This window comes from Gigantopelta aegis, chromosome 10, assembly GCF_016097555.1.
Source record: "Gigantopelta aegis isolate Gae_Host chromosome 10, Gae_host_genome, whole genome shotgun sequence".
NCBI classification, from domain to species: Eukaryota; Metazoa; Mollusca; class Gastropoda; order Neomphalida; family Peltospiridae; genus Gigantopelta; species Gigantopelta aegis.
In genome coordinates, this window is record NC_054708.1 from 46,573,300 (window position 1) to 46,600,423 (window position 27,124).

At 35.0% G+C, this 27,124-nt stretch overlaps 1 protein-coding gene across 1 annotated transcript in view; it reads left to right on the forward strand.

The window, feature by feature from the left end:
* The window catches only part of LOC121384627 (breast cancer type 2 susceptibility protein homolog), a 41,165-nt gene that overhangs the window by 1,531 nt on the left and 12,510 nt on the right, over positions 1 to 27,124 (forward strand). The window contains 20 exon segments of the mRNA XM_041515090.1: positions 2,088 to 2,225; positions 3,481 to 3,624; positions 4,135 to 4,240; positions 4,991 to 5,145; positions 6,226 to 6,275; positions 8,400 to 10,056; positions 10,565 to 10,662; positions 11,551 to 16,500; positions 16,503 to 17,082; positions 18,239 to 18,311; positions 19,045 to 19,498; positions 20,225 to 20,400; positions 21,883 to 22,011; positions 22,791 to 22,862; positions 23,345 to 23,471; positions 24,689 to 24,847; positions 25,222 to 25,401; positions 25,550 to 25,700; positions 26,005 to 26,114; positions 26,621 to 26,737. Of these exon segments, the coding sequence (XP_041371024.1) occupies positions 2,123 to 2,225; positions 3,481 to 3,624; positions 4,135 to 4,240; positions 4,991 to 5,145; positions 6,226 to 6,275; positions 8,400 to 10,056; positions 10,565 to 10,662; positions 11,551 to 16,500; positions 16,503 to 17,082; positions 18,239 to 18,311; positions 19,045 to 19,498; positions 20,225 to 20,400; positions 21,883 to 22,011; positions 22,791 to 22,862; positions 23,345 to 23,471; positions 24,689 to 24,847; positions 25,222 to 25,401; positions 25,550 to 25,700; positions 26,005 to 26,114; positions 26,621 to 26,737 (9,591 nt within the window). The 5' untranslated portion in view covers positions 2,088 to 2,122.

Below are 27,124 nucleotides of genomic sequence, written 5' to 3' on the forward strand. Positions count from 1 at the left end.
GATTAACTTTGATTACAAGTGCAATCACTGTCAAAGTTAATCCTGGGAATGTTTAATGCCATTAGCAGTTTCCAACCATTCCGAGCAGTTTTGCTCGAAACAGAATTGTGTCAAAATAACGACTACCATCACATTTTCCCGGGTGCGACGATTTACCCAATACTACCCAATACTTACCATATACCACTACTAACTATTATATCATCACGCAAGAACCCCTAAACCTGGATATTAGTTACACGTGTTATTTGCGGCGAATTGTATACACCGCAGACTCCAGTACGTTGACTTACCTCCCTTCGTTCACCCTTCTATAATACGAATAATATATACCCGGTACAATATATAATAGGTTTCTCTTTGTAAAACTATGTATGTAAGAAATGAAACAACAAATCTACAAAGATATCACATGTTTAATGATCATATTGATGTTAGCAACAACAATCATATTCATATTTGAATAATTCACATATTATTTATCGAATGTTTGCTTAAAACGCACTCCCACTTTGCTTCTTGGGAACATAACAAGAGGGGTGTGAATTTTGAGCACAATCACAAGTAATTTCAATTTTTTGTGTCAAAGTTTTAGATTTTTCAGATTTTGATCGTTTTCTTTGGCCTGATTTTTTTCCACATGATAGTTTGGGCCTAGGACACACAAAATCGGCAGATTGTGTAGCACGCACGAAGTGGTCGTTCAATTGATTTTTCTTTTTTGCCAAGAATTTTTTAAACAGTCTCTCCTTTTCACCTGCTGTTTTTTCAGCCCAACAATCCAATGCTATTTCAAATGATTTGGTGCGTTCGGTCAATTTAAAATTACCTGTATTGTGTAAAGAACATTTTAAATCAAGCATTTGTATTGGGTAGTATTGAGTAGTATTGGGTAAATCGTCGCACCGCATTTTCCCATCCAAATCGTGTACTGTGTTCAATTTCGAGCATATACTTACTTTGAAACGATCCTTGAAACGATCTTCACTTTGAATTAAAGGAAAAATGTCCAACTGAGGTCAGGTCATAGGGCTTTACGTGCACATTCAGAACAAGCTGTTGTAGCGTACGCCTGTCCTGGGCACAAGAGCCGGCCACGGCGGGCTCCTCCATCCAGGACTCAATGTCTGACTATTTGGGTTTTGTTTAAAACATGCAGTGCCTTATGGGAGGAAAATGAAACTCGGAACAATTTTGTATACATGTGGAAAAGGATCAGTGAAGTAATTTCTCGTTCCATAATAAATACAACAAAAACCTTAAACCTAAAAATTAATTAAAGTTGATAAACTAACTTAAAAGTAGAAATAAATTAAAGTTAATATAACTTCATTAATATAAGAAAATAAAAGAAAATAACATTTATTAATTAATAGAAATAAAATAAAAATATAATTTAATTACAAAGATATTTCTTTAAATGTCAATAATATTTTCTTTTCACATTACCTGTCCTCATACATACATACATACATACATACATACATACATACATACATACATACATACATACGTACATATATTGAATAACAAACAAAAAAGTTCATTAATTTCTCAACAAATAACTAAAATATAAGTCCTAAGTTTTAAACTGTTACCTATCTTTTTCTGAGTTTTATTAAAAAAACGTCGCGGTGGGGGAATGAAACATATTTCTCTCTTGTTTGCCAGTACGTTAAAACGTTACTGTTGCACCTTGCTTGCCACGAGGAGGCCAGAGAGTTGAACAAGATATACCAAATTTGATGTGTGCCTTTTTGAATATTTTCCATAAGTCAAACAGAAATAATTCCTCATTAAAAGGTTCGAGCTGCACTGTTCCAACAGGATAGCAACATTCCTTCAGCTTATTGTTAGTGCACATAATTAAATCGTGTGTAGTATTGGTCACATGTTTGGAGATATGGTGCCCACTTCGAGGTAATGAACAGTCACAGTTCACCCATACTTTGTTGGCAGAACACTCAATATGGTACTAAGGAGTTTAGGTCAAAGTGTTCCAAAGACATTTCTAGTTTTTAATATATTTTTTGTGTGTTCCCACAATATTTATTAAGTTATTTTATGTATTTCTTTTATTCGAGTAGGTAGCACATTTGGAAACTGCATGTAAGTGGTCTGGATGGATAGAGATTGTCCACACTGTGGATGCCATCACAAAGATGTCAAATTCAAGTCAAAGTTAAGAAGAAAGAGATGTTTAGTCAACAAGAACCTTCAGAACCGTAATTCACTACTAACTTGCTTGATTATTTTAGTCCTCTCCCTTCCCAGGAGAAAGTGGAGAAGTTTAATAATAAAAAAAAAGGGAAGTGAACATTTATCGGTACATTTTGCAGTTTTGTCATGTTCCTGCTTTCAGTCAACAAAGATTTCAAATTATACACTTGGTTCAAATCATATTTAGATATAATATACTACTGCATCCGGTAATAAAATTTGAGCTAAACAATTGTATGTTTTCATTAAAAATGTGGCATACTGAAATGAATGTGGCCAAGAATTTACTATGTTTGACTGGTCACTGCAAATGGCACATAATGCCTTGATATACCGTCTGGCGCAAAGTAAAAACATCGACCAACAAGATGATAAGTGAGCTTTGACACCAGTAATTTTATTTTTGATTCAGAAAATTATGGCAACTTTGACTTCTCACTACTGCTAATAACTTGGCGACTTGAGCTGACTTTATGTGGAAAAAACCCATTCATTACAGCACCTAGATTAGGGTCTGCATGTGGTATATTCTTGTAGATATTGTTGGTTAATTATAAAATACTACTAGCAATATGCTTAGAAATTTTAATAATTCAACTAATATATTATTGTTTACCGTATATGTGAGGACATTAAAACTGCCAATAAATAATAACTGTTTCTCTTTAAATGTTTTGTTAGTAAAAATGTGTTTTTATTCTGGGCATAAGTCACCAAACTCTCTTAAGCTACCATATTTGTAATTATTTCAGAAAAACAATCTTAAATTTTAAAGGGACAGACCCTAGTTTTTAAACACTACAGCATATTTTTCACTATTAGAGTCATTTAAGATCACTGAAATAAAACATTACTTGTATTTTATTGTTTAGATTATCCATTTCCATAGAACCGAAGTGTTTCTGGTCATCCTGTTGTTTCTAATATCACAAAATGCATTTTTCATATTTTAAAAAATGCATGTGTGTGTGAGAAGTAGCGGTTATTGATCCGAGTTCTAGTCTCTTTTTTAAGGATATTTTCTGGTTTTAACATCACAGACTCTTGTTTCACTCTGTTATAACTTTATCCAAGTGTGTTACAGGTTTGTAAATTAACTAAACTTAGTGTCCAGTTTTACGAGTTGAAAGTTGAAACTAGGGTCTCCACCTTTAATGCTTCGCTTTTTTTAATGGATATTTTGAAATCTTTGGGGGTTTTTGGGGGTTTTTTTCATTTTTTTTTTCCCCCATCTAACCTTGAATACATTTTGTTTCACAGAGATTGGGCCCAGCAGTACTAAATGGTTTGATAATCTGACTGAACAGAGCATTCAAAGATGTTCTACAAGTCAAGGCAAAGCATCATGTGCACCAGCTGCCATTGTAGAGAACTCTCCACTATCAACACACCATTCTTTACAGGGTTTGTCGAAAATACATTTTTGGTTTTTATTTTATAGTAAATCATACTTCATTTCTATGTTTATTGGAGTATTTTCAGTAAATTTTTAAAGTATTTTTGTTATAGAGTACTAAGATTTGATCAGCATTGTTAAAATATCAAGCAAATAAAGTCACCATCTGAAAACTGTCATTTTGGAAAAATTGTGATATTCACTGAAAAAATATCCAGGGCTCACCCTGTATGTTGTCAAATTAGCCAATTGCTAATTTTTATAGAAAATTTTGATTTTGGCTAACCACATTTTAAGATTTTTAAGGAAATATGCTACATTTCTGAAAATTGGCTAAACCAAAAAATGTTCCAGTGTGAGCCCTCATTTCGTTCAAAATTTGTCTTCATAGAGTACGTGCAAATATAGGAATTAATGTAATTTAATCTAAATGATGTGGCCGTTATGGCCTTTGGGGTAGTGTTAAGTAGATTATCAAATTATGAAATTGAAAATTCATGCACATGTATATGTTTCAGCTATGACCCCTGGAGGTGGAAACTTAACACCGCTGAGCACCTGGGCAGTGTTTGCGACTCAGGATGCCAGCACACCCAGGTTTTCCCATCCTCTGGTGGGCGTCAGGTAATATTTGTGACCCTGTTTAGAACAAGATTTTATCTTAATCATTATATCAACCCATTGTTTTTAAATTTCACACCTCTTCTCAAAATTTACTTAATTATGTTTTGTATGAAATAAGACATATTTCTGGAAATTAATTTTAATGAAATAATAAACAAGAATCATTGTTTCTTCATGTCTGATATTTGATATCTTTGAAATGAAATTGCACTCGGTTTATTTGACTGGTCACCACATCGAGGTTTTAAATTGTTAAATATTTCTTATAAACATTCTGCAAATTATACATGAGAAATTGAAGTATTTCAATTCATAAATATCTTTCATAATATAATTATTACGATAGCTACAATAAAAACTGAAAAGTAAAAAAATTAAAAAATTGACTATCCGAATAAATTCTGACCAATGATGTCCTGAAAAGCAGACCACTCACACAAAAGGACAAATAAACTGAATGTTATCTAGTATTGTAGGATTTAGTAAATATGTTATCTAGTATTGTAGGATTTAGTAAATGTGTTTACATTGTTGTATTGCATTTTCATCAACTTACATTTTTGTGGTCACTTACTTAAAACACTGTTAAAAAAAAAAGTGCTCAAAGAAAATTTGTGCAACGAAAAAAATAAACTTTGATATTTGCAACAGACTAAAATATACATAGGACCAATGTATCTTTAGGATTTTGTAAAGTTCAAAATAGCCAAAAAATACATTTTTGTATGATATATCCGTTACTTGTTTTAGCCCAGCGTTTGTGTCAACACCAAAGATGGACACCAGTGTGAATGTTTGTACGGACATCAGCAAGGAGCTGGGAGTGGATGATTCTGTTATATCATGGACCAGCTCCATGGCAACACCCTGTCTTAAGAATGACATGACAGTCGACCTGCATGATGGTAATGTCTACAGAACACAAAGTATTCAATGTTCTGTTAATTTTTACATTGATGAAGCAATGTTAATCGTCTTTGATAATTGAAGAGGGTGAGATGTAGTCCAGTGGTAAAGCGCTCGCTTGGTGCGTGATCAGTCCAGGGTCGATTCCCGTCGATGGGCCCATTGTGCTATTTCTTGTTCCAGCCATTGCACCATGTCTGGTGTATCAAAGGCTGTGGTATGTGCTGTCCTGTCTATGGGATGATGCATATAAAAGTTTCCTTGCTACTATTGGAAAAATGTAGCATGTTTCCTCTCTAAGACTATATGTCGGAATTACCAAATGTTTGATATCCAATAGCCGATGATTAATAAATCAATGTGCTCTGGTGGTGTTGTTAAACAAAACAAACTTGATAATTGACATACTGTAAATCGTTGAATGAATAGAAGCCTGCCTCGATAAGAAGCCAAGTCTCAGAACATCTCGAAAAAAATAAAGAGTCCTGCCTTGAATAGAGACCTGCCTATTATAAAGGCCAACTTCTAATATTGTAGCTTTGTTAGATTAATGACCACGTTATACTCATTTCCATTGCATAACATCAAAAGCTTAAACCAAATGGCAAGAACAGGAAAGGAGAAAGGTTTTTTTATTTCTAAGTGAGATGAGAGGTTTTCACATGTACAAAAAAGTTTAGAGGCCAACATTAGAATATGACTGTGCTTAATACAAATTGCATCCCGAAAAATAGGATCTGGGTCTCAAGAGTGTCACAAAAAACAGTAGAAGCCTAGGCTTCTGTTCAAGGCTTTACGATAAATTTTTTAGTCATCTAGGTTTTATGTTTTATCATATAAAAAGCCGGTGTGTATTTTTGTGCTGGGGTGTCATTACACATTCATTCATAAAAAGAAAGATGAGAATTGTCCTGAATTCCAGATTCTATTACTACTCTGATAACTGTTCCTGTTCTTGTTCTTGTTCTTAGATGAAAAGCTTACTGTAAATTACATTTCCAGACCATGCAAAGTTTTCCAGATTTTACTGTCATGTGTAATTTTAATCCCTGAAGAGTTCTTTTCTTTTTCTTTTTCAGATTGTGAAGAAAATCCAGATGATAAGATTGAAACCATCACAAGAATCAAGGTTAACTGTCAAAATGGTTTTCTTTATATCAGGGGTTCTAGAATATTTTTAAAATTCACTTGCCATAGGGCCAGTGGATTTGAAAATTCACTGGCCATGGTGAAAAATTCACTTGCCCATTTTTCATACTGAGATCATGTTTAGTCAATTTGTAAATTTATACAACAGATGGGCATGCTTTATGGTTTGTTTAGAAAAATATGCAAATAATTTTCATCAGTTTAGAATAAAGTTACCATACCTATTAAAATTTTAAACTAATTGTTTCCACTAAAACCACCTAAGTTATAAAAAATAATCCATGTTACCGAGATATTACAACAATTAACAGCATTATTTATTTACTTATGAATGGGAACTCATCCCCCACCCACCCCCTCAAAAAACAAAAAGAGAAAAGAAACAATTAAGAACCTTTATTAGAATAAAGTGTACATGTATTGCAGTTTAAGGCTCTATCTCTCTCTCCCCCCCCCCCCCATCAAATTTTTCAATTTGGGTACTTCGTTAAATTTATCTATTTCATGATACTGTTCCTAAGCTTTTAAAAAAAACTTTTTTGCAATTTATGTCATATTTTATAAATTAAATTAATAATTTACACATTTAAAGTATTTGTAAATAGTGACATGCAACCTTTAAAACTAATAAAAGACTGGTTACCATTTTGCATATTAGTATTAGAGTAACAAATCTTTGGATTCCAGTGTCAAAAACAAAATGGCGGCAAAACAATGAACAGTTGCCCTGTACACGTGCATGGGGTGTCATTCTCGATTTTGACCATTTCTAGGAAGGTGCATTAATCACTGTGAAACATTATTTCTGTCAATCTTTTTCATTCTGTTGATCATACAGTTGTTATTGTTTTGTTTTTAGTCATTTTTATTGTTTGAATTTGCGATTTACTGATAAAAAACTTTGGTGGTCATAAAACCTACTGTAATACTGAACTACCGGTTGTAATGTTTGCCCAATTAATTCATTATTATCATATAACCATTCCCCACAGCTAATATACATGTACCTTACAATTTTGGCAATTGTAAATTCTTATTAGAGTTCCCCTACTTTTTTTTTAAGAGTATATATATATATACATACATACATACATACATACATACATACATACATACATACATACATACATACATACATACATACATACATACATACATACACACACATACACATACACATACACACATATATATATATACATATATATATATATGAAACCTTAGAATTCTTTGGTGAAGGTAGCACAATTAAAATATATGTTAGTAGTGGAATAATTGCAGCTGTTAATGAGACCGTAACTCTAAAGATTACAAAACAGGCACAAAAACATCTGAATAGGGCATATGTATATTCATACACACATTGATTAAAAAGAACTAAGATATTGTTACAAGCTACCAATTTTTTTAACTATCATTACAAATATCTCATTCTATGAGATAAACATATTAAAGTCTACCATAATATTATAATTGTGCAAATAATTTTTATGTACATCATGAATTGTAAAATAAAAACTTTGAGGTGAAAGATGCAGTTTTAAAGACAGAAAAGCACTTTTTCTATTGTCAAAATAATAAGATTACAAAATTGAATACAGTTGTTAGTTATGATCACAAGCTTTTATAAGATTCATGATACAGGATACTGGCAACTCCAAAGCTTTTGTATTATATTTTTCACTTTGTTGCCAGGGACCAGCCTCGGTGGCGTCATGGTTAGTCTATCGGTCTACAGGCTGGTATGTACTGGGTTCGGATCCCAGTCGAGGCATGGGATTTTTAATCCAGATACCGACTCCAAACCCTGAGTGAGTGCTCCGCAAGGCTCAATGGGTAGGTGTAAACCACTTGCACTGATCAGTGATCCATAACTGGTTCAACAAAGGCCATGGTTTGTGCTATCTTGCCTGTGGGAAGCACAAATTAAAGATCCCTTGCTGCCTGTCGTAAAAGAGTAGCCTATGTGGCAACAGCAGGTTTCCTCTAAAAAACAGTCTAAGAATGACCATATGTTTGATGTCCAATAGCCTATGATAAGATAAAAAATCAATGTGCTCTAGTGGCGTCGTTAAATAAAAACAAACTTTACTTTCTTTGCCAGGGATTCCCCAGAGTGTTGTTCACACCGGACAGAACAGGGTTGGATTCGGAAGACTTCGCTCGTATTCTTGAGGAGAGTCGAGATAACGACATGCTGGATTCTTCTCCTTGTACTGATACCAACCCAAGTAAAACTAGAACAGAGGTATCACCAGTTATTAACAAGAGAGTCAAAAAACGGTTATCACTTGGCTCTAAACTTGTGTCTGGTACAGGAGAGACTACCCTAGATATGAAATCTGGATCACAAGTAAGTGATGTGCAGAATGGAGGAATGCTAAGTCCAAGTTCTACCAATTCTGTCATTGTATCAGTGCTGTCGCCATTCTTTGACAGTCCGGCCTCTGAAAAGCATCGCGCAGCACCCAAAGGAGTTAAGCGAAAAGCATCCGAACTGATTTCCATAGATGACGAGCAGAGAATGTCTTTCAATTCGGGATCATCGCCATCTTTTAGTCAGACAGGACCGCAGTCAATTCTCTCTTCTGCCACAAAACATACAGTCTCCGAGAGAAAACGGGTCAGGTTTGCAGCTGATGTTGAAAAGTCCGAAAAAAATAGCCGCTCACTTAGAAAGCGAAAATCGTTTTCCAGCAAGGATGTCAGTTGTGTTGAGATGGCTACGGATAACCAGAACATGGAGTGTTCTGATTACTGTCCACTTGATTATAGTGCAAGCAGTGATTTAGCTCTGAAAATAGTCAACCTTAATATAAATAACTCATGTGTTTACTCCAAAAGAACAAGTGAAAAATCTTTGATAGATATTTTATGTAATGAGGAACTGGTTGATTCTTCGTCTGTTTGTACTGATGATAGTTCTAATAGAATTAGTTTGGAAGAAAAGGAAGCCAAACTTAGTACTGATACAGTAGATGGCCTTAAAGGTCCAGATAGGTGCAGTCAAGTTGGGTTGTTATCTACCGATAATGAACAGAAAAGAGAAAATCCCAGTGAAGTGGTTGTGCAAGCACAACTTTCCTCTGCTCCAGTTGGTGACTGTTCCCACACAGATCAGAATAAATTGACGTCTGCTGATGAGACATCTGTCACTGGTGATGAATTATTTTCCCAGGTGTCTGAATCTGTTTGGAATGAAATGTGTCAAAGTTCTAACAAAGAAACAACCAAACTGGACCGTGAAGTTTTAGATACTGATTTTCTCACACTTGAGTCTTCTGAAACGGTACTAGAAACCAAACCAAAAGATTCCAGTGAATGCAAAAGTAACATTCCTGAAACAAAGATGCATCAAGATTTAAAATCGTCAAATGACCCTCCGAAAAAAGCTAAAAGTAAAGATACAAGTCTGCGATTATCTAGGACTCGTAAATTCTTGTATCCATCTGGCAGTCAAATTAGTCATGTGTGTCCAGAGAGCATTTTTAACTTCCACAACATGAAACCTGAAAGAAATAAAAAGCCTGACGATGTCAGTTCAGCCACTGATGTTACAGATCGAAAACAGCATGAAAAGGAAAATATACCAGTAGAAAAAGAAACTGACAAAAACAATGTCTTATGCGAGGATGGATTTTCTTTGCAGCCATCTGTTTCACCCAGAAACCATGGATCTAGCAACAAGATTCAGCTTAAGAAAAACATGGAGCATGATATCCCAGTAGCCAAAGCTGTACCACGACGAAGGAATTATATTGGTAAGAAAATGAAATGGTGTTTAATAATTATTATGAGAATTACTTCACATTTATTTGTATTTATAAATGGCAGTTATTTTCTCCTATATTCAGTGCTCTTTTTAATATCTGTACAAAAACATGGGTTTTTAAAAAAAAAACCTTTGACAAACATTGAATAAGTACTAATTTTATGTAGTTAACTGGGTTTTTTTTGACAGCTTCTATGTAGTGATTTGTTTGGATGTTTCTTACTATATGTAGGCTTTTTCAACAGTGCAGTATATTGGGTAGCCCCAAATAAATGATAACCCTACTGAATATGGATTTATTTCAAAAGTATTGCTATTTTAACAATATTTGACCTGTGGTCACAAATATCCATACAGTAATGAGTGTGAAATATCAATGTTACCGTACCCATACTTTTTTTTATTATACAATTTCATATTCAGTATGGTTATCGTTTTTAGGGGACCACCCAATATATTTGGTCCTATTGTTTAAACTGTAATATTTAATTTTTCAGAATTTAAAAAGTTTTCCGAGATGTTTGCTCCTGACATGACAGAGATGGATATGCATTTAAGGGAGATCAATGAGCCTCTGATATCATCTGTCAGTCGGGTAATACTGAATGTAGGATTCAACAAATTCATTAGTCCTCGTTCCCAGCTAGTAAATTTCTGATTGGGCAAATTATCAGCTGTATTACTGTAATACATAGGGCACTAGTCAAAGCAATGACAGCTTGTGACTTTCTTAAATGTTTGTCAAACACTGGTATGCTAATTCTGTAGTTAAAAATAAGCATATCTGGACTAAGTCCTAACAGTTTAGTTAATTGCTTATTCACCAGTCTTATGTTCATATCTAATTCTTAATCCCATGTTCATTTTCTGATTTATAAATTGGATTTTTATTTTTTTATTATAATACTATATACTGTGAATCAACCAGCCTCAGTAGGTTAGTAGACATGTCATCTTTTTCAAGGCTGGTAGGTAATGAGTTCATGTCTCACCTGAGGTAATGGAGAATTCCAGTTTTGACCTAGAATGAGAATACTGCCAGCCCAGTGGTGCGGTATTAGGCCATAAACACCAATTTGCACACATTCCGTAAGTACAATTGTGCATCTGTGTCCCAGGTGTTTGACTTTGCCTTTCATTGAGTGATCGTCAGTATAACTGAACTCCACTAAAAACACATCAGTCAGATTTGTAGTTGTAAAAAAAACATGAGAAAACCCCCACCATATAACTGATTTTGTATAACTGGATGCATTCTGATAGGCGGGGGTGGATTGTGTACAAGGGTTAGAATTATTGTGTGTTTTATAGCAACCTTACTAATGCGATAATAATAACAAATGAAATTGAATATGTTTGTGATATCCTAAACAAAAATTACCATAATGTCACTTTTGGTAATCATATTTAAAACTTAATGGTTTGTCAGCCTTTGGAGATGGGTAATACAGAAAGGTAATGTTTGTTTTCCTTGTATTTACAGGTGACACCTAAAAGCAAATCTTCCAGCAACTGTGAACTAGATAGTTATTCCACACTAAAGGGGAATGTGAAAGATGATCATCTAAACAGCGATGTCTTGGTGGAATGTAAGGCTCAAACTGTGGAGACTGTTAGGCCGAGTTCTGGGTTTTTGTCAGCTGATGAACTCTGCGGGAGTGAGGAACCCGAGGAGAAGAATGACTATGATTTCGACATGAACACACAAGAGGTGGAAAACTTTGTCAAAGATGCCTTTCTGGATGACATGGAATTTTCACAGATAGCTCCAATAGATAAAAATGGCACTGTTAATGATGACAAAGAAACAACTTGTGATAATAGTGTTGTAGACAATCAGCTAATTAACAAAAGTGGTTTAATCGAGGACGGAGAAACTCCAGATAAATGTAGTCAGAATGTTGACAACGGTTTGAATGAAACAACATCAAGACTGACCCTTTCTTCCTCTGCTGATATTCAGTCCAAAGTTGCAAGTTCAGAGACTAGTAAATGTTTTTACAATGCTGTTGATGGTGAGGTTGCTTTCAGGTGTGTTGGAAGCAGTACTGTCTGTAAATCTGAATCACATCCCATAGTAGTTAATAAAACGTGTTCTATTGATGATACAGTCAGTCAGAGAGTTCAGTTTCCAACAGCAGATGACCCGTGTGGAGTACGGGACAATATACCTGACTTGGTAAAAAATGAATTGGAACATCTGAAGTTCAGAGGTTTTAATGAAGTATCTTCATTTTCTACAGCTCATGGTAAAACTGTCAAGTTAAATCAAAGTGGTTTACAAAAAGCTCAGACATTCTTAGAGTGTGAACAGAACAAATTTGGATCACTGAAGTGTTTGGACCCAAATGAAGGATCTCTTCCTTCATTTTCTACAGCTAGTGGTAAAGCTGTCACATTAAATCAAAGTGCTGTACAGAAAGCTCGAACATTGTTCGAGTGTGAAGAGAACAAATTTGCAACTATGAAAGATTTGGACCCAAAAGAGGGATCCTTACCTTCATTTTCTACAGCTAGTGGTAAAGCTGTCACGCTCAATCAAAGTGCTTTACAGAAAGCTCGAACATTGTTAGAGTGTGAACAGAATGAATTGGCATCTTTGAAGTCTTTTGACCTCCATGAAAACTCTTGCCCTTCATTTTCTACAGCTGACAGTAAAGCAATGAAGTTCAACCAAAATGATTTGCAGGAAGCTGAATGTGAACAAAATGAACTGAAATCGTTGAAGTGTTCTGATGTCCATGAAAAATCTTTCCCTTCATTTTCTACAGCTAGTAGTAAAGCTATGGAAATCAATCAAAGTGTTCTGCTGAAAGCTCAGACTTTATTAGAGAGTGAACAAAATGGACTTGGATCACTGAAGGGTTTGGACGCAATCGAAGATTCATTTCCTTCATTTTCCACAGCCAGTGGTAAAGCTATGAAGTGCAACCAAAATGCTTTACAGAAAGCTAAAACTTTGTTAGCTGATGATGTGAAAATCTTGAATCAGACTGATTGTTCTAGTCCAGCATTTTCGTCTGTTAGTCATACACATTTGAAAGAAAATAAAGGCTTGGTTAATAAGACTGAAGGTATTAACAGAACATCAGAAAACGATCACAGTGGAAATAGTACAACAAGTGAGGGTCATGTAGGTTCTGAATCTGGTGGCGAAATAAATATGGTTGTTAAAAGTAAAAATGTCCTGCATGTGAGAGAAACAGATATGTCCGATAAAGAGATAACTGATCGGTTGGACACAAGAGATTCCAAAAGTGTGGATAATTTTGAGGAAATACATCACAGTATTCTTGTCGATAAAAATAAATGTACAGCTGCCAAACACACCTCGACTATCTTGTCAAAAGAAACTGGTCCTGAGAACAAATGTGATTTCAAAACTTGTTTTGGAAAGGAAAATATCAGAACCACTTCTTTCAAATCTGCTAACCCAATGTTGAAGCCAAAAGGATTTAGACCTTTCAAGAAACCTAAGCGAATTTCAGTTCAAAAACCAAGAGAAGTTGATTCATCTAAGAAGACTACTGATAATAATAATCATGACAGAATGGCAATTGAATATGGACAAGACATTAAACAGTTGCAAACAAAAATTCCAGATCCTCAATATGAAGAGAATGTAAATTCTGATGTGAGTGAAAGTGAGATGAGTGAAATGATGCTTAAAGAATTTTCCCATGACATTTTCTCACAGTGTCCAAGTCAAGGCTTCTGTTCCCAAAATACCAATCCGACCGCAGTTGAAGATACATCATGCCAGAGTGAAAAGAGTTTACTGGTGAAAGATTACATGGTTGGATCACCAACTAACTGCAGTTTAACAGAAGAGTCACCTGGTTCTCCATCTAGACATAGTAACTCTGAAGTTTTTTTTGGATCCAAGTCTGTCATACAGATGCTGGACATTAATGAAAAGGATGGTGAATATGGCGCAACAAAGAAATCTAATTGTAATCAAGCATCTAAAGTCCAGATAACAATGACTTCAAATGATTTTAATGAAAAATATAAAGGGAACAAAAGTGATAAAATCCACAAAAATATCCTGCATGAAGATAAAATAAAGACACGAGAACAACAGATTTCAGAACCAGAATGTTTTCTGGGCCAAGGTTTTCAGTTGGCATCTGGTAAAAAAGTCCACATTTCTGAACAATCTTTGCTGGAAGCTAAGAATGTTCTGGCTGATATGAATTACGGGCCTAATTTGGAAGCAACGTTGCCTGAGACAGAGATATCTGATTTAGAAATGAATGAGTTTGTAGACAATCAGATATCTGCATTGACCAAAGACAACTACAGTGACTTACGTAGTGAAGATGTATTATCAAAACAAGACACCAAAGATGAGACGAATACCTTTCAGCATCTACATCATCTTCTGACTGATGATACATTATTTGAGGATGATATAAATGACGACTTAGGAAAGGCTATAGCTGTATCTAATTCTAAAGAATCACTTAAGCAAGCAAAGTCTTTGTGGAAAGATGAAAATGGTGTATCTACAAGTAATGTGGTACAGAATGCAACAACAGGCTTTTTTCAGACAGCATCAGGCAAACATGTAACTATATCTGAGGAATCGCTGACCCACGCAAAATCTTTATGGAAAGATGAATCTTCAAATAATGAGATGCCTAATTTTCGACCAGGCTTTTTTCAGACGGCGTCAGGCAAACATGTAACTATATCTGAGGAATCACTGACCCATGCAAAATCTTTATGGAAAGATGAATCTTCAAATAATGAGATGCCTAATTCTCGACCAGGCCATTTCCAAACAGCATCAGGCAAAGATGTTTCAGTTTCTAAAGCATCAATTGACCATGCAAAATCCCTCTGGGGAGATGAATCTACAGGTCTGCAAGTACCTACAGGTCAAGATATTTCTAATGCACCAACAGGTTGTTTTCAGACAGCATCAGGAAAGGCTGTATCTGTTTCTAAAGAATCCCTCAACCAAGCAAAATCTTTGTGGAAAGATGAATCTAGTGTATCTGCAGATAGTGTGATACCTAATAATAACTCAACAACAGGCCTTTTTCAGACCGCATCAGGCAAAGATGTTACTATATCTGAGGAATCACTTAAGCATGTAAAATGTTTATGGAAAGATGAATCTTCAAATAATGACATGCCCAATTCACAAACAGGTTTTTCCCATACAGCATCAGATGTAACTGTATCCAAAGCATCACTTGACCATGCACAATCTTTATGGAAAGATAAATCTAAACAACAAGGTCATGGAATTTCTAATGCACCAACAGGCCTTTTTCAAACAGCATCAGGAAAAGCTGTAACTGTTTCTAAAGAATCCATTACTCATGCAAAGTCTCTGTGGAAGGATGAATTTAATACACCCACAGGTAATGATATACCTACTTTAACAGCTGGTCTTTTTCAGACCGCATCGGGCAAGGATGTAACTATATCCGAGGAATCAATTACTCATGCAAAATCACTGTGGAAAGATGAATCTGTAAATAATGAGTTACTTGATTCACAAACAGGACTCTTCCAAACAACATCAAATAAAGTTGCAACACTATCCAAATCATCACTTAATCACGAAAAAGCTACGTGGAAAGATGAATCTCAAATACATACAGGTCAAGATATTTCTAATGCACCAGCAGGCCTTTTTCAGACAGCCTCAGGAAAGGCTGTAGGTGTTTCGAAAGCATCACTTGACCATGCAAAGTCTTTGTGGAGAGACGAATTTAGTGTACCTACAGGTAATGATATATCTGGCCTTTTTCAGACAGCATCGGGCAAAAATGTAACTATATCTGAAGAATCACTTAACCATGCAAAAACTCTATGGAAAGATGACTCTTCAAATATTGATATACCGGTACTTAGTTCAAAAGCAGCACTTTTCCAAACAGCATCAGGAAAAGATTTTACCATATCGGAAGAATCTCTTAACCGTGCAAAATCTCTATGGAAAGATGAGTCTAAAGCATCAGCAGGTCAAGATGTCTGTAATGCACCAACAGGCCTGTTTCAGACGGCGTCCGGTAAAGATCTAACTGTATTCAGATCATCACTTGATCGTGCAAAATCTTTGTGGAAAGATGAATTTAGTGTGCCTACAGATAATCCTATGATTTCTTTGCAAACAGGTGTTTTGTTGTCTGCACCAATCAAGAATGCTACTGTTTCAAAGGCACCAGTTAGTCGTGCAGAACCTGTTTGGAAGAAAAACACTTCTTCTGTCTTGGATTTCAATAGACCAGCTGATGGATCTTGCATGTTTCAAACCGCTTTGGGCAAGACAGTCAGTGTGTCAGAAACTGCACTGCACAAAGCTAAAGGTCTGTGGGAAGAAAATGACTCCATTAATTCTGGTTCTGAGGTTGTCAAGCATCATGTTTGTTTCAAACAGCTGCTGGAAAATCTGTTGCGGTATCTCACAAAGCACTAGCACATGCGCAAAAGGTTTTGAATGATGAACACACTCTGTTGCCAGGTATCGATAGCATGTGTTCAGTTGAATTTCAGACGGCTTCAGGAACATGTGTTGATGTCGTGCACGAGTCTTTGAGTCATGTCTCAGACTTGAGTGAAGAATCTAGATTGGACAGTGTTAGTCTAGTTTCAGAAAGAAAGAAAAATGATAACGCATTTCAGACAGCTTCAGGAAATGCAGTAATAATATCTGATTCTGCTCTGAAGCAGACAAAGAAAATGTTTAAAGATTTTGAAAACAATCCTCTTGAGGACAGTAGTTTGCTTCATATCCCATCAGGAAATAGGAAAAACATCAAGGAAGAAACACAACACATAGAGACTATGTCTAGACTAAATGAAGGAAAAGAACCTGCAAGTATTGATATAAGCAAGTTGGAAATTGTGTCTAGTAATAATGAGACGACTAGAACGTGTTTAAAGTGGGATGAAAATGAAAATGTACAGGAAAAGAAAGGAGATTCTTCTTATTCAGGTCGGTGTTCAGAGAACCAGCGTGTAACAAGAAGAAAAGTGCTAAAGTCTACACCAGAAGGTAATTTGCTAGTCATTCAAATACTGCTAATTGGTCAATAATGTACATGTATTAACAAATTATGTGAATCATATATCACAATCAGGGATTGAAATAATTGGTCGCTAATGACGACACTATTGTTGAATAAGCACTTACAAAAATAATGTAATTTTTTTTAATAATAGCGCTCCTAACTTGACTAATCCTGGGGACCAATTGGACCCTGAACCTCAACATATTTAATTCAAGTCCTGTGCAATGCATACTATATTACATTTACTATGTGTGAAAGGACAAGATAAATTCAGTTAACTGATGTAAGCATTGTAAAACATTAACGTCTACATATATGTATATGTATATGTGTATATATATATATATATATATATATATATATATATATATAGTCAAACCTGTCCTAGCGGCCACCTGTATTCAGCAGTCACCTGTCTTAAGCGACCACTTTTTTCCCTCCCAAACGATTATAATGTAAATGCACCTGTAATAAGCAGTCACCTGTCTAACATGGCCAGCGGCCAACTAAATAGGATCCCCAATCACTAAAATATCTGTATTAAGCAGCCACATTAAAGTTTCACTATTATATAAAAGGGATATTTTAACAACAGTGATAAGGTGCAGCAAATAACCGATCTTCACACCTTCAGTAATACTAGTACCCATTCAGTCCCGACATCCCTACTGTGTATCAATTAAGAAAGTATGATTCTGGAATGCATCTAATTGCCTCTGGGCAGGCTACTCTTGACATTTGTAGATTCACTTACTATACACCACATGAAGTAGGAATTAATAATTAAATGGGGAAAAAAACCTTGTTGAGAACAGTTAATTTAATACATTTCCATTTGCATTTTTTTCTGAAGGAGACATGTCAAAAATTGATTTATAGTCAACTGTGAAGCACACATCTGTTGATTAGCAGTACAGTCAATAAAACAAGAAACAACAACAAATGTTTTAAAGACTATATACAGTAGTAGCTACTTCCGAAATTACATTTACTAAATCCGAAAGGTCATGATAAATTAATTTAACTGATGTATTGAAAAATAGTCATATTAGCTTGTACATATTTTATTTTTAGCTACTTCCAAAATTTTAAAAATGATTATCCACTCAAAGTTTAAAGTTTGTTGATGATATCTTTCAGCATATCACACAGATCGATGGAGTGTTACAGGAAAGCAGTTTGAGCCCCTGTACAGTGATAGTTTATCAGAAAGGTAAACGTGGGCAACATACTACTTCATGTTTCATTTATGTCTATAGTCCTTCCCACAGAGAACACCTTATTTTATATACTGGAATTTACTACAAGTTATTTATTTCTGAGCCGATTGATTTCCAAATTGCACACAAAAATAGTATTTACTTCCAAAACACTTACTTTTCTTCTTGCGTCGAACCAAACTGAATTTTTTATTTTTTTTATTTTTGAAGAAAGATGGGACAGTCTATAGTATTAACTTTTTGTTCTGTCTTTTCTTTTTTCATTTATATAGGAACAATTATAACCTGTGGGGGATTATAATTTTAATCATTGAATATTGTGTTCATGTCTTGATAAAAATTAAATAACTGCACCAGTAGAAATCATTCGAGTCGAATACAGTTTAAACAATGATCTTGTCCCTTGTATGATTTTCCAATGTACATTTTTTATTTCATTTTCGTTTCATGATTTTTTATGGTTAGCAGATTCATAAACCAAGAAAAGTTTATGAAAAAACAAGTTTACCTTCTCAGGATGGATCACAGTGTTACATATCTGTTGGTCATATGGTTCTTAACAATAATGGGGGGGGGGGGGGGGGGGGTCTAGTGATGTATTATAAGGACTAGCATCCTTCCAAAGATATTATCCCCCACCCCACATTAATATTTCTTAATTTCTACCTCTGCTATTAATACACATGGTAGTATTTATGTGAGTGTTTAAATTATCCTTCATTTAAGGTGCAGCGAGTACTCCCTTGAAAACATTGTGGGAAGACCAGACCCTGGATCAGCTTCTTCCAGTTTCAAGACACCTTACAAGAAGTCACCATTTGTACCAATGGCTCAGAAACCCACTGACACTTCAGAAGTGAAAAAGACTAAAGCGCCCGTGTTTTGTCCAAAATCGGCTATCAAACATGTCCAGACTAACAGCAGAGTAGTGGGTTCAAGCCCCGTGTCATTGGGAAAAACCACACCTGTAACAGACACTTCAACCACACTTACAGAAAAACGGCCCAGCAGAGAACTGTACTCTCTTGTGGAAGCAAGGAAGAAGCAAGAGGAGATCATTATGTCAAAGAAGAAGCAGAAAGTGCGGCCATCTTGTGGAAGAATGACTGTAATGAAGTCGAGCTGTTCCAGATACAAGTACTCGGATCTTACACTGCAGACTGGCCTCTCGGTGCAAGAGGTAAAGTTTTGGGTTTCATGTTATAATGTAGTATTTTGTGTGATTTGGTATGTTATATTAACTATTGTCCCAAAAAAACAGAAGAAAGAAATGTTTTATTTAACGATGCACTCAACACATTGTATTTATGGTTATATTGCGTCAGACATGGTTAAGGACCACACAGATATTGAGAGAGGAAACCTGCTGTCGCCACTTCATGGGCTATTCTTTTCGATTAGCAGCAAGGGATCTTTTATATGCACCATCCCACAGACAGGGTAGTACATACCATGGCCTTTGATATACCAGTCGTGCTGCACTGGCTGGAACGTGAAATAGACCAATGGGCCCACCGACGGGGATCAATCCCAGACCGACCGTGCATCGAGCAAGCGCTTTACCACTGGGCTACGTCCCGCCCCTAACTATTGTCCAAGGCCAAATCTGGAATTATTTTCACCTTGTAATTCTAAAAAAGAGTTCATATTTTCTTGATGCATGTGTAATCTGGGACAAAATACTTGCATCCTGTTGGTCCATTTTGAATCATTACCAATTATTTTGGTTGTATTTCGATTTTTAGTTTTCAAAAGATTACAAAAAAGTGTTAAATATTCAGTGTGTAAAAAGAAAATATTCAATACTAGACAGCACTAAATAATTATATCTGTAAAATGTATATTGTAGTCATAAAAACTAATGTTTATTTTTTTATTACATGGAATTTTATCTATTTGTTTTCAGCTGCTTAATATGGGCATCCTTTCTTCTACCATTAATATCTCCAGCAAGACTGCACAAGACTACAGATTCAACGTGAGACAGTTCTACCCAAACCTTGAGTCACACATTCTTGTTGGAGATGGTGCTTTCCTTGTAGCTGATGATGATGGATTTGCAGGAACCGAAGAGTTCTACAAGTCTGTTATTAGTTATATAGAGATTATTATATGAGCTTGTGTGTCATACTGATTTTACGGAACAAGTGTCAGGATTTTTGTATTGACCGAGCAAGAGTGAGTGTAATACATAAATCCTGACATGAGTTTCGTAAAATCAGTACGACACACACTCAATTGTAATAATTTCTTTATTTTCCATATTATTGTTTTTTTTTATATGTATAACAAGGGCCATCTCAAAATGTTTCAACCACAACTAGAAAGATGACGAAATGACATCATATTCCATATGCACAAAATTACATCATTACACTTGTTATTACACGTGTGCTTCGTATGATTATTATTAACCTGATTATACTGAACCATGTGGATAATATGGTCTTGTTATACATGTGGTCTTGTCAACTAAGCGACATATTAGAAATTATTATCCGCATAGTTCAAGATATTCAGGGAAATATAACCAGTATAACCCATGTGTGTCATAACGATTTACATGTAGGTGTGGGGTTGAGACAGGCAAATACATGAGACCATGACCAAAGTATTTATGGGCGAAAACATCAAACTTGTAGCATAGAAGCACACAATTCCATCGGCTACATGTAGACTGATTCTTTTACATTTGATTGGAAAGTTGCCGACCAAACTGCTGAATAATCATACCTATTCATCAATTCACGTTATGTTAACAAGGTTTACAAATTGTGAATTGATTTAAGTAAATATGGTTTACAAATTGTGAAATGATTTAAAAGTTAAAAGTTTGTTTTGTTTAATGATACCACTTGAGCACATTGATTAATTAATCATCAGCAATTGGATGTCAAACATTTGGTAATTCTGACACGTAGTCATCAGAGAAAAGCCGATAAATTTTTTCAAATGCAGAAAGGAATCTTTTATATGCACTTTTCCCACAGACAGGAAAGCACATACCACAGCCTTTGACCATTTGGTTGGAACAGGGGGAAAAACCCATTCAGTTGAATGGATCCACCAAGGTGGTTCGATCCTATGATGCAAGCACCTCAAGCAAACACTCAACCGACTGAGCTAAATCCTGCTGCCGTGAAATGATTTAAGTAAACAATTAAACACACAAGTTAGTTATGGCAACTTCTGCAATTACCACATAGGAGGTGTGGATGCATAAGAGTAAAACTTTTTTAATTCCACCGTAAAATAATTAAGCAGACCTCACTAGAACAACAAACATTCTCTGATAAATGTACATAAAGCTTTTATGTTTTATGGTTAAGCTGATTACTTTACTACAATCATCCAGTTATTAATAATAATTTGAATTTCTGAGACTCATTCTACTTGATGTTCAAAACATTTAATAACTTCTTTTATACCAGTTGTGGTCTTTAGTGAGATTTTTTTAGTCGTTAGATGTTTAATGTTTATCATATTACTAAACCTCTTATGAATCTTTGCTTCTTTCAGTTTTGTTTAATAAAAATAATCACTGATGGGTTTTTTTTACTTCAGAGCTTTCTTGACGATCGAAGGAGTGGACTCGTCCTTTGTGACAGATATCTGGGTTACTAATCACTATAAATGGATTGTGTGGAAGCTGGCAGCATATGAGGTGGCTTTTCCCCAGCAGTTTGGAGGAAGGTATGGCACATGGGTCTAGTCTAAACCACATTTTAATATCCAAAATTGGAGAAGAAAAAGCCTGTATTAATAGGGGCATCAAAATTTACTATGGTTACTAAATATAAAATATGTGTGGAATTATGAAATTAATTACTATTATTAGTCCCCTATCGGTCCAACAGGAGGGGATTGCTGGTTTCATCTCTGTCCGACATATAGTTTTCCGGATATTTTTTTAAGAAATCCTTGAGATATTGACCTGAAATTTGTGTATAGTTTTATCATGTACTGTTACAGATCAGGTTTGACCTTCATAGCCATTAACCCATTTGTGACAGAGTTATGGCCCTTAAACTTTGGAGATGTGAAAATTTGTTTTCAGGGATAATCTTTTACAAAGCCTTGAGATATCGAGCTGAAATTTTGTGTATAGCTTTATCATGTACTGTTACAGATCAAGTTTGACCTTCATGGTAATTTACCCTTGAAATTTTTTTTTCCCAGAATTTTTGTTTTGCAATGCCTGAAGATGTTGATATGAAATTTTGCATATACCTTTATCATGTACTGCTCCTGATCAAATATAACTTTTATGGTGATTTACCCATTTTTCACAGAAGTATGCCTTTGAATTTAGGAGACACGAAAAACATTTGAGTTCGGTAGGGGACAGAACTCTTATAATGCTTGTTAGTAATGTTTTATTTTGATTGATTTTATTGGTCAGATTCATTTTGTACATCAAGTAGTTTAAGTGTGCTGATTTTTGGATGATGTTACGCTATCTATTTTCACAGATCCATCAGCCCTGACTCGGTGATGCTGCAGCTCAAGTACAGATATGACACAGAAATAGATAACTGTCACAGGTGAGAAAGTATTATCATTATTTACAAACCTAACATAATGTAACAAAATGTTTCATCTGACTGACAATTGCGTGGGGTGTAGGTCAGTGGTAGAGTGCTCGCCTGAGATGTGATGAGTCTTGGGATTGATCGTCTTCGATGGAGTCTAGAATGTTTCTTTTTCAACCAATTCTTCATGACTTACACTTTCCCTCAGACATGGATTTTGAAGTGTATGTAAAAGATCCCCCGCTGGTTCTTTAGCAGGAGTAGCCTATATGGTGGCAATGAGTTTCCTCTCTTGACCAAGTCATGAAATAAGACATGTTGTTGGTTTCTGGAACTCTGTAGCTATTAAAAACAATCATTTATTTATTTTGTTGGTTTTATATTGTTATGTTTTTGTCAATGACCCATATGAGGCCTTTGGTTGTGGTGATGTTAATTAAATGAATGCTTTTGTAAATTCATAATATAAAAGAATGACAATTGTTTTTTACCAGGTCTTGTTTAAAAAAAATAATCGAAAAGGATGATACAGCTTGTAAGAGATTGATTCTCTGTGTGTGTGGAATTGTCACCATAACTATAGAATCAAATGGAACAAAAGAAGATGACCATTCTCAAGAGGTAAAATATATAATTTGCTCTTTGTTTAACGTAATTGGGAACTAAAAATCTGATAATGTAGAGTAGTTTTAGGTAATATGATTTAGGTGTAATAATGATGATGTCACAATCAGTATCATATATCAAAGTCTTAAGTATTTTGTTTGCTGACTTCCCTGCTTCATTGTTGTAATTCCAGGACATGAACTCAGTGATGGCACCAAAGACAGTTGCCATAGTTGTAACATGGATTGCCATAGTTGTAACAAGCATTGCCATAGTTGTAACATGAATTGACATAACAATTTTTTGTCAATGGATAAAAATTATTGCAATCAGTTGCAGAGATAATTTTTTGTAAGTATCTTTGTTGCAAAAATTACTGGTTTAAAATTGCTGCAGTAGATGAGCATTTTGCCTTTGGCAAAAACCTTTCAAAATTGTTGTAGGTAGCAAATTCTTATGTTCCAGCCTGAATTCCTATTTATTGCTTTAATCTTTTGATTACTGCAGGCGAGATATCTCGCCCGACTTCACGCCAGTCGACATACTGTATACAGTGCATTCCCCAATTCATATTTCCTGCCGTTTTGCACATGACACTCACCGGAAAGACTTATATAACAGTAAACAGAAGACAACTCAGCTTCCTGTATCTTTAGGTTTTTGGTTTTGAGTTGAAAAAGTGGTTTTCAGCAAGTATTTTAGCTTGACAACAATGGTGGCACGGTGCAGTCATTTTCAGGGGTCAATAGCTGATTGTGACAGCTATTTTGATAATAAATTTGATCGTTTTACCAACAACGAAAATCAATAAATATTAGGATATGAATCGTAGTTCGTTTTTTTTTTTTTAATTCTGGTCAGAAAACCACTGTTATCGGGAATAATAGACATAAATGTTGGACAGCTGGCCACAAATGCCGGTAAGTAAACATGACTTTTTCGATTTTTGGCAACATTAACTGATCTAAAATATCATAAAAATTATAAAAACCTACAAAAATAATACTTACTGATTCAAATATGAACTTTATTTTATGTATTTATAAATTATGATTTAAGTGAATATATGTGAGTAAAATTATAAACTTGTACCCACTCAACTTGGTTTTTGTAAAAAATTAATTCAGTAGTCTAAAAGGTTAATCGTGAATTAAACAGATGCAGCAGTACTTTATGTGTAGTTGATTGTTGTGCTTAGGTCAGGTCATCTAATACAACATTTACTTTTACAGGTTTTTCTTGAGCTGACAGATGGCTGGTATTCTGTCAAGGGAAAGTTGGATGGGGCACTGTTAGAAATGGTGGAAAGAAAACAAATTGTGGTGGGACAAAAACTGTGTATTAGTGGAGCAGAACTTGGAGGTAGTGAGGAGGCCTGCTCACCCCTTGAGGTCAGCACTACAAATAACAATAGCATTATATTTTGTTTATTATCACCTCAACATTTATTAATTCAGGATGAGGTTATCTTGAATTAGGCTTGTTAAATAAAGCCACCAACATGTGAAGTTCATCAGTTATGGTAACTTCCACATCAGCTATGTTTTACAGATTAATTACATTGTTTAGGAAGGTGCTAAACATAACTGCATACTTTGAACAAGCATCCTTCTACTTTAAAAAAAATAAATAAACATCCTGTTAAATGAGCTTGTTCTCATCCCAAATTTATTTTTATACGGTAATATCTGAAAGTGTAACGGTGGTGGGGCTGGGGGGTTTTAAAGTTTGGGATCAAATGCTGTATTAACATTTTATTTTGCAGGCACCTTCATCCCTGTTCTTAAAGCTGTCGATGAATTCGACTCGCCCAGCGTCATGGGATAGTCGGCTGGGATACCAGCGAGATCCACGCCCCCTGTGTGTGGCAGCCTGCTCCCTTCATCCCAGTGGAGGTATAGCTGGCTGCATTGACTCCGTTGTGCTCAGAATCTATCCAGTCATGGTGAGTCTGCATAGAGTTCTAAAATCCGGTTTACTTTTCCTTGTTCTTTTTTTTTTTTTACATTCATTTAAACTCATCTAAGGTGTTAGTTACATCAATGTCATTAATACTTAATAATAGATTTTTCTTTTATATTGAATTTCTTCAGTATATGGAAAAGGTGGAGAACAGCACTCCCATCTTCCGAACAGCTGAGGCTGAAGAACGGATTCAGCGCCAGTTTGATCAGAGCAAAGAGGAAAAGATGGAAAAATTGTATGAAAAGATTCAGGCTCAGTTTGAACGGGAAGAAACTCAAGGTAAGTCAAATCAGGCCTTTAAGAACTGAAAATTTGAATAACCCATTTTATGGTCCTGCAAAAACAAACGGAAATACCCATTTGGTTATTGCTTATGATAATAAAATTCATATTGGTTATCCTTACCCCCATCATGGTTATAATTATGTAAATTTAATGAACAAACAAAAAAATGCATTACACAAAACTAGGCTTGCGCAAGTGATGCATGAATGAAACTATCTTTCACAAATTTTAGAAGCCTGCAAATTATGTCAGATATAATTTAAATTATTAGGTTACCTGTCTTTGTTTATTTTTTTAGAACACAGAAGAGGTAGAAAAAAACTAGGAAAACGGGATCTAGAAGGCCTTCAGTCTGGGTGTGAGATATGGGAAGCAATGGAATCATCACTACACCCAGAAGAACTGCATGTATGAGCAACTAACATTTTCTGTGTTCATTATGTTTGCTGAACAATTGCTAAATTAATATGAATTGTCCACACACACAAAATGTATACTCGTAAATCTAATCTTGAACTATATATGACTTGTTGATTATATGCGAAATTTATTTTACATTTAAGATCAAGTTTTAAAATAAGACTTGGATTAGAAGCCTGCTTAAAGGAAATGAACATCTCTAAATGTTACATGAATTTTCGAAATTGAGTTATGAAAGAGTTGTAATAAATGTTGTTGCAATTTTGTTACAGATGTTTAAATTGTTTAAATTAGTACTGTATTATGCCGCTTTAATCCGACCTCCCGTATTTTCTGGACTGGTGTTTATGAAACTTTTAGAGTCTAGATTCGAGACAAATTGTATGCGTGTGACATCTTTAAAGATTGAGTCTGGACTCTAAAAGTTTTATAAGCACGGGACCCTAGACTGTCTACACCAGTGATTATATTAAAATGATATCTATCTGTTACAGAGTTGGTTGAGTGTGGAGCAGCAGCAACTGATGGAGGAATTCCAACGCACTCGTCATGAGCAGAGACAGCAACAGCTGCAGGCCGATTTCCACAAGGCTTGGGAAGAGGCACATGGAGTAAGGGGCTGTTGTTCACTGTTACATTTTCACCAGTTTACAAACCATATTTATATGGGTGGAAGAGATGTTTAATGCCAGCATACACTTTTGAACCCTCTCCCAAAAAACAAACACATTTTAAAATGTAGATATTTTCTGAGCTACCCTAACACTTCTTGTAATTAGTGTTTAATTTTTGTTGGAATTCCAGTCTTTTTTATTATTAGAAAAGTTAAAATCCCTACCAAATTTGTTACAGTATTTATTGCTTCTTAGACAATGTTTGTTTTTGTGTTGGGGTATTGTCAAACATTTATTATTAAAATTTTAAATTAAAATATATTTTGATTATTGTGATTTCTCAAATCTGTAACATTCACTGTTGAGAACGCATTACAGTAAATG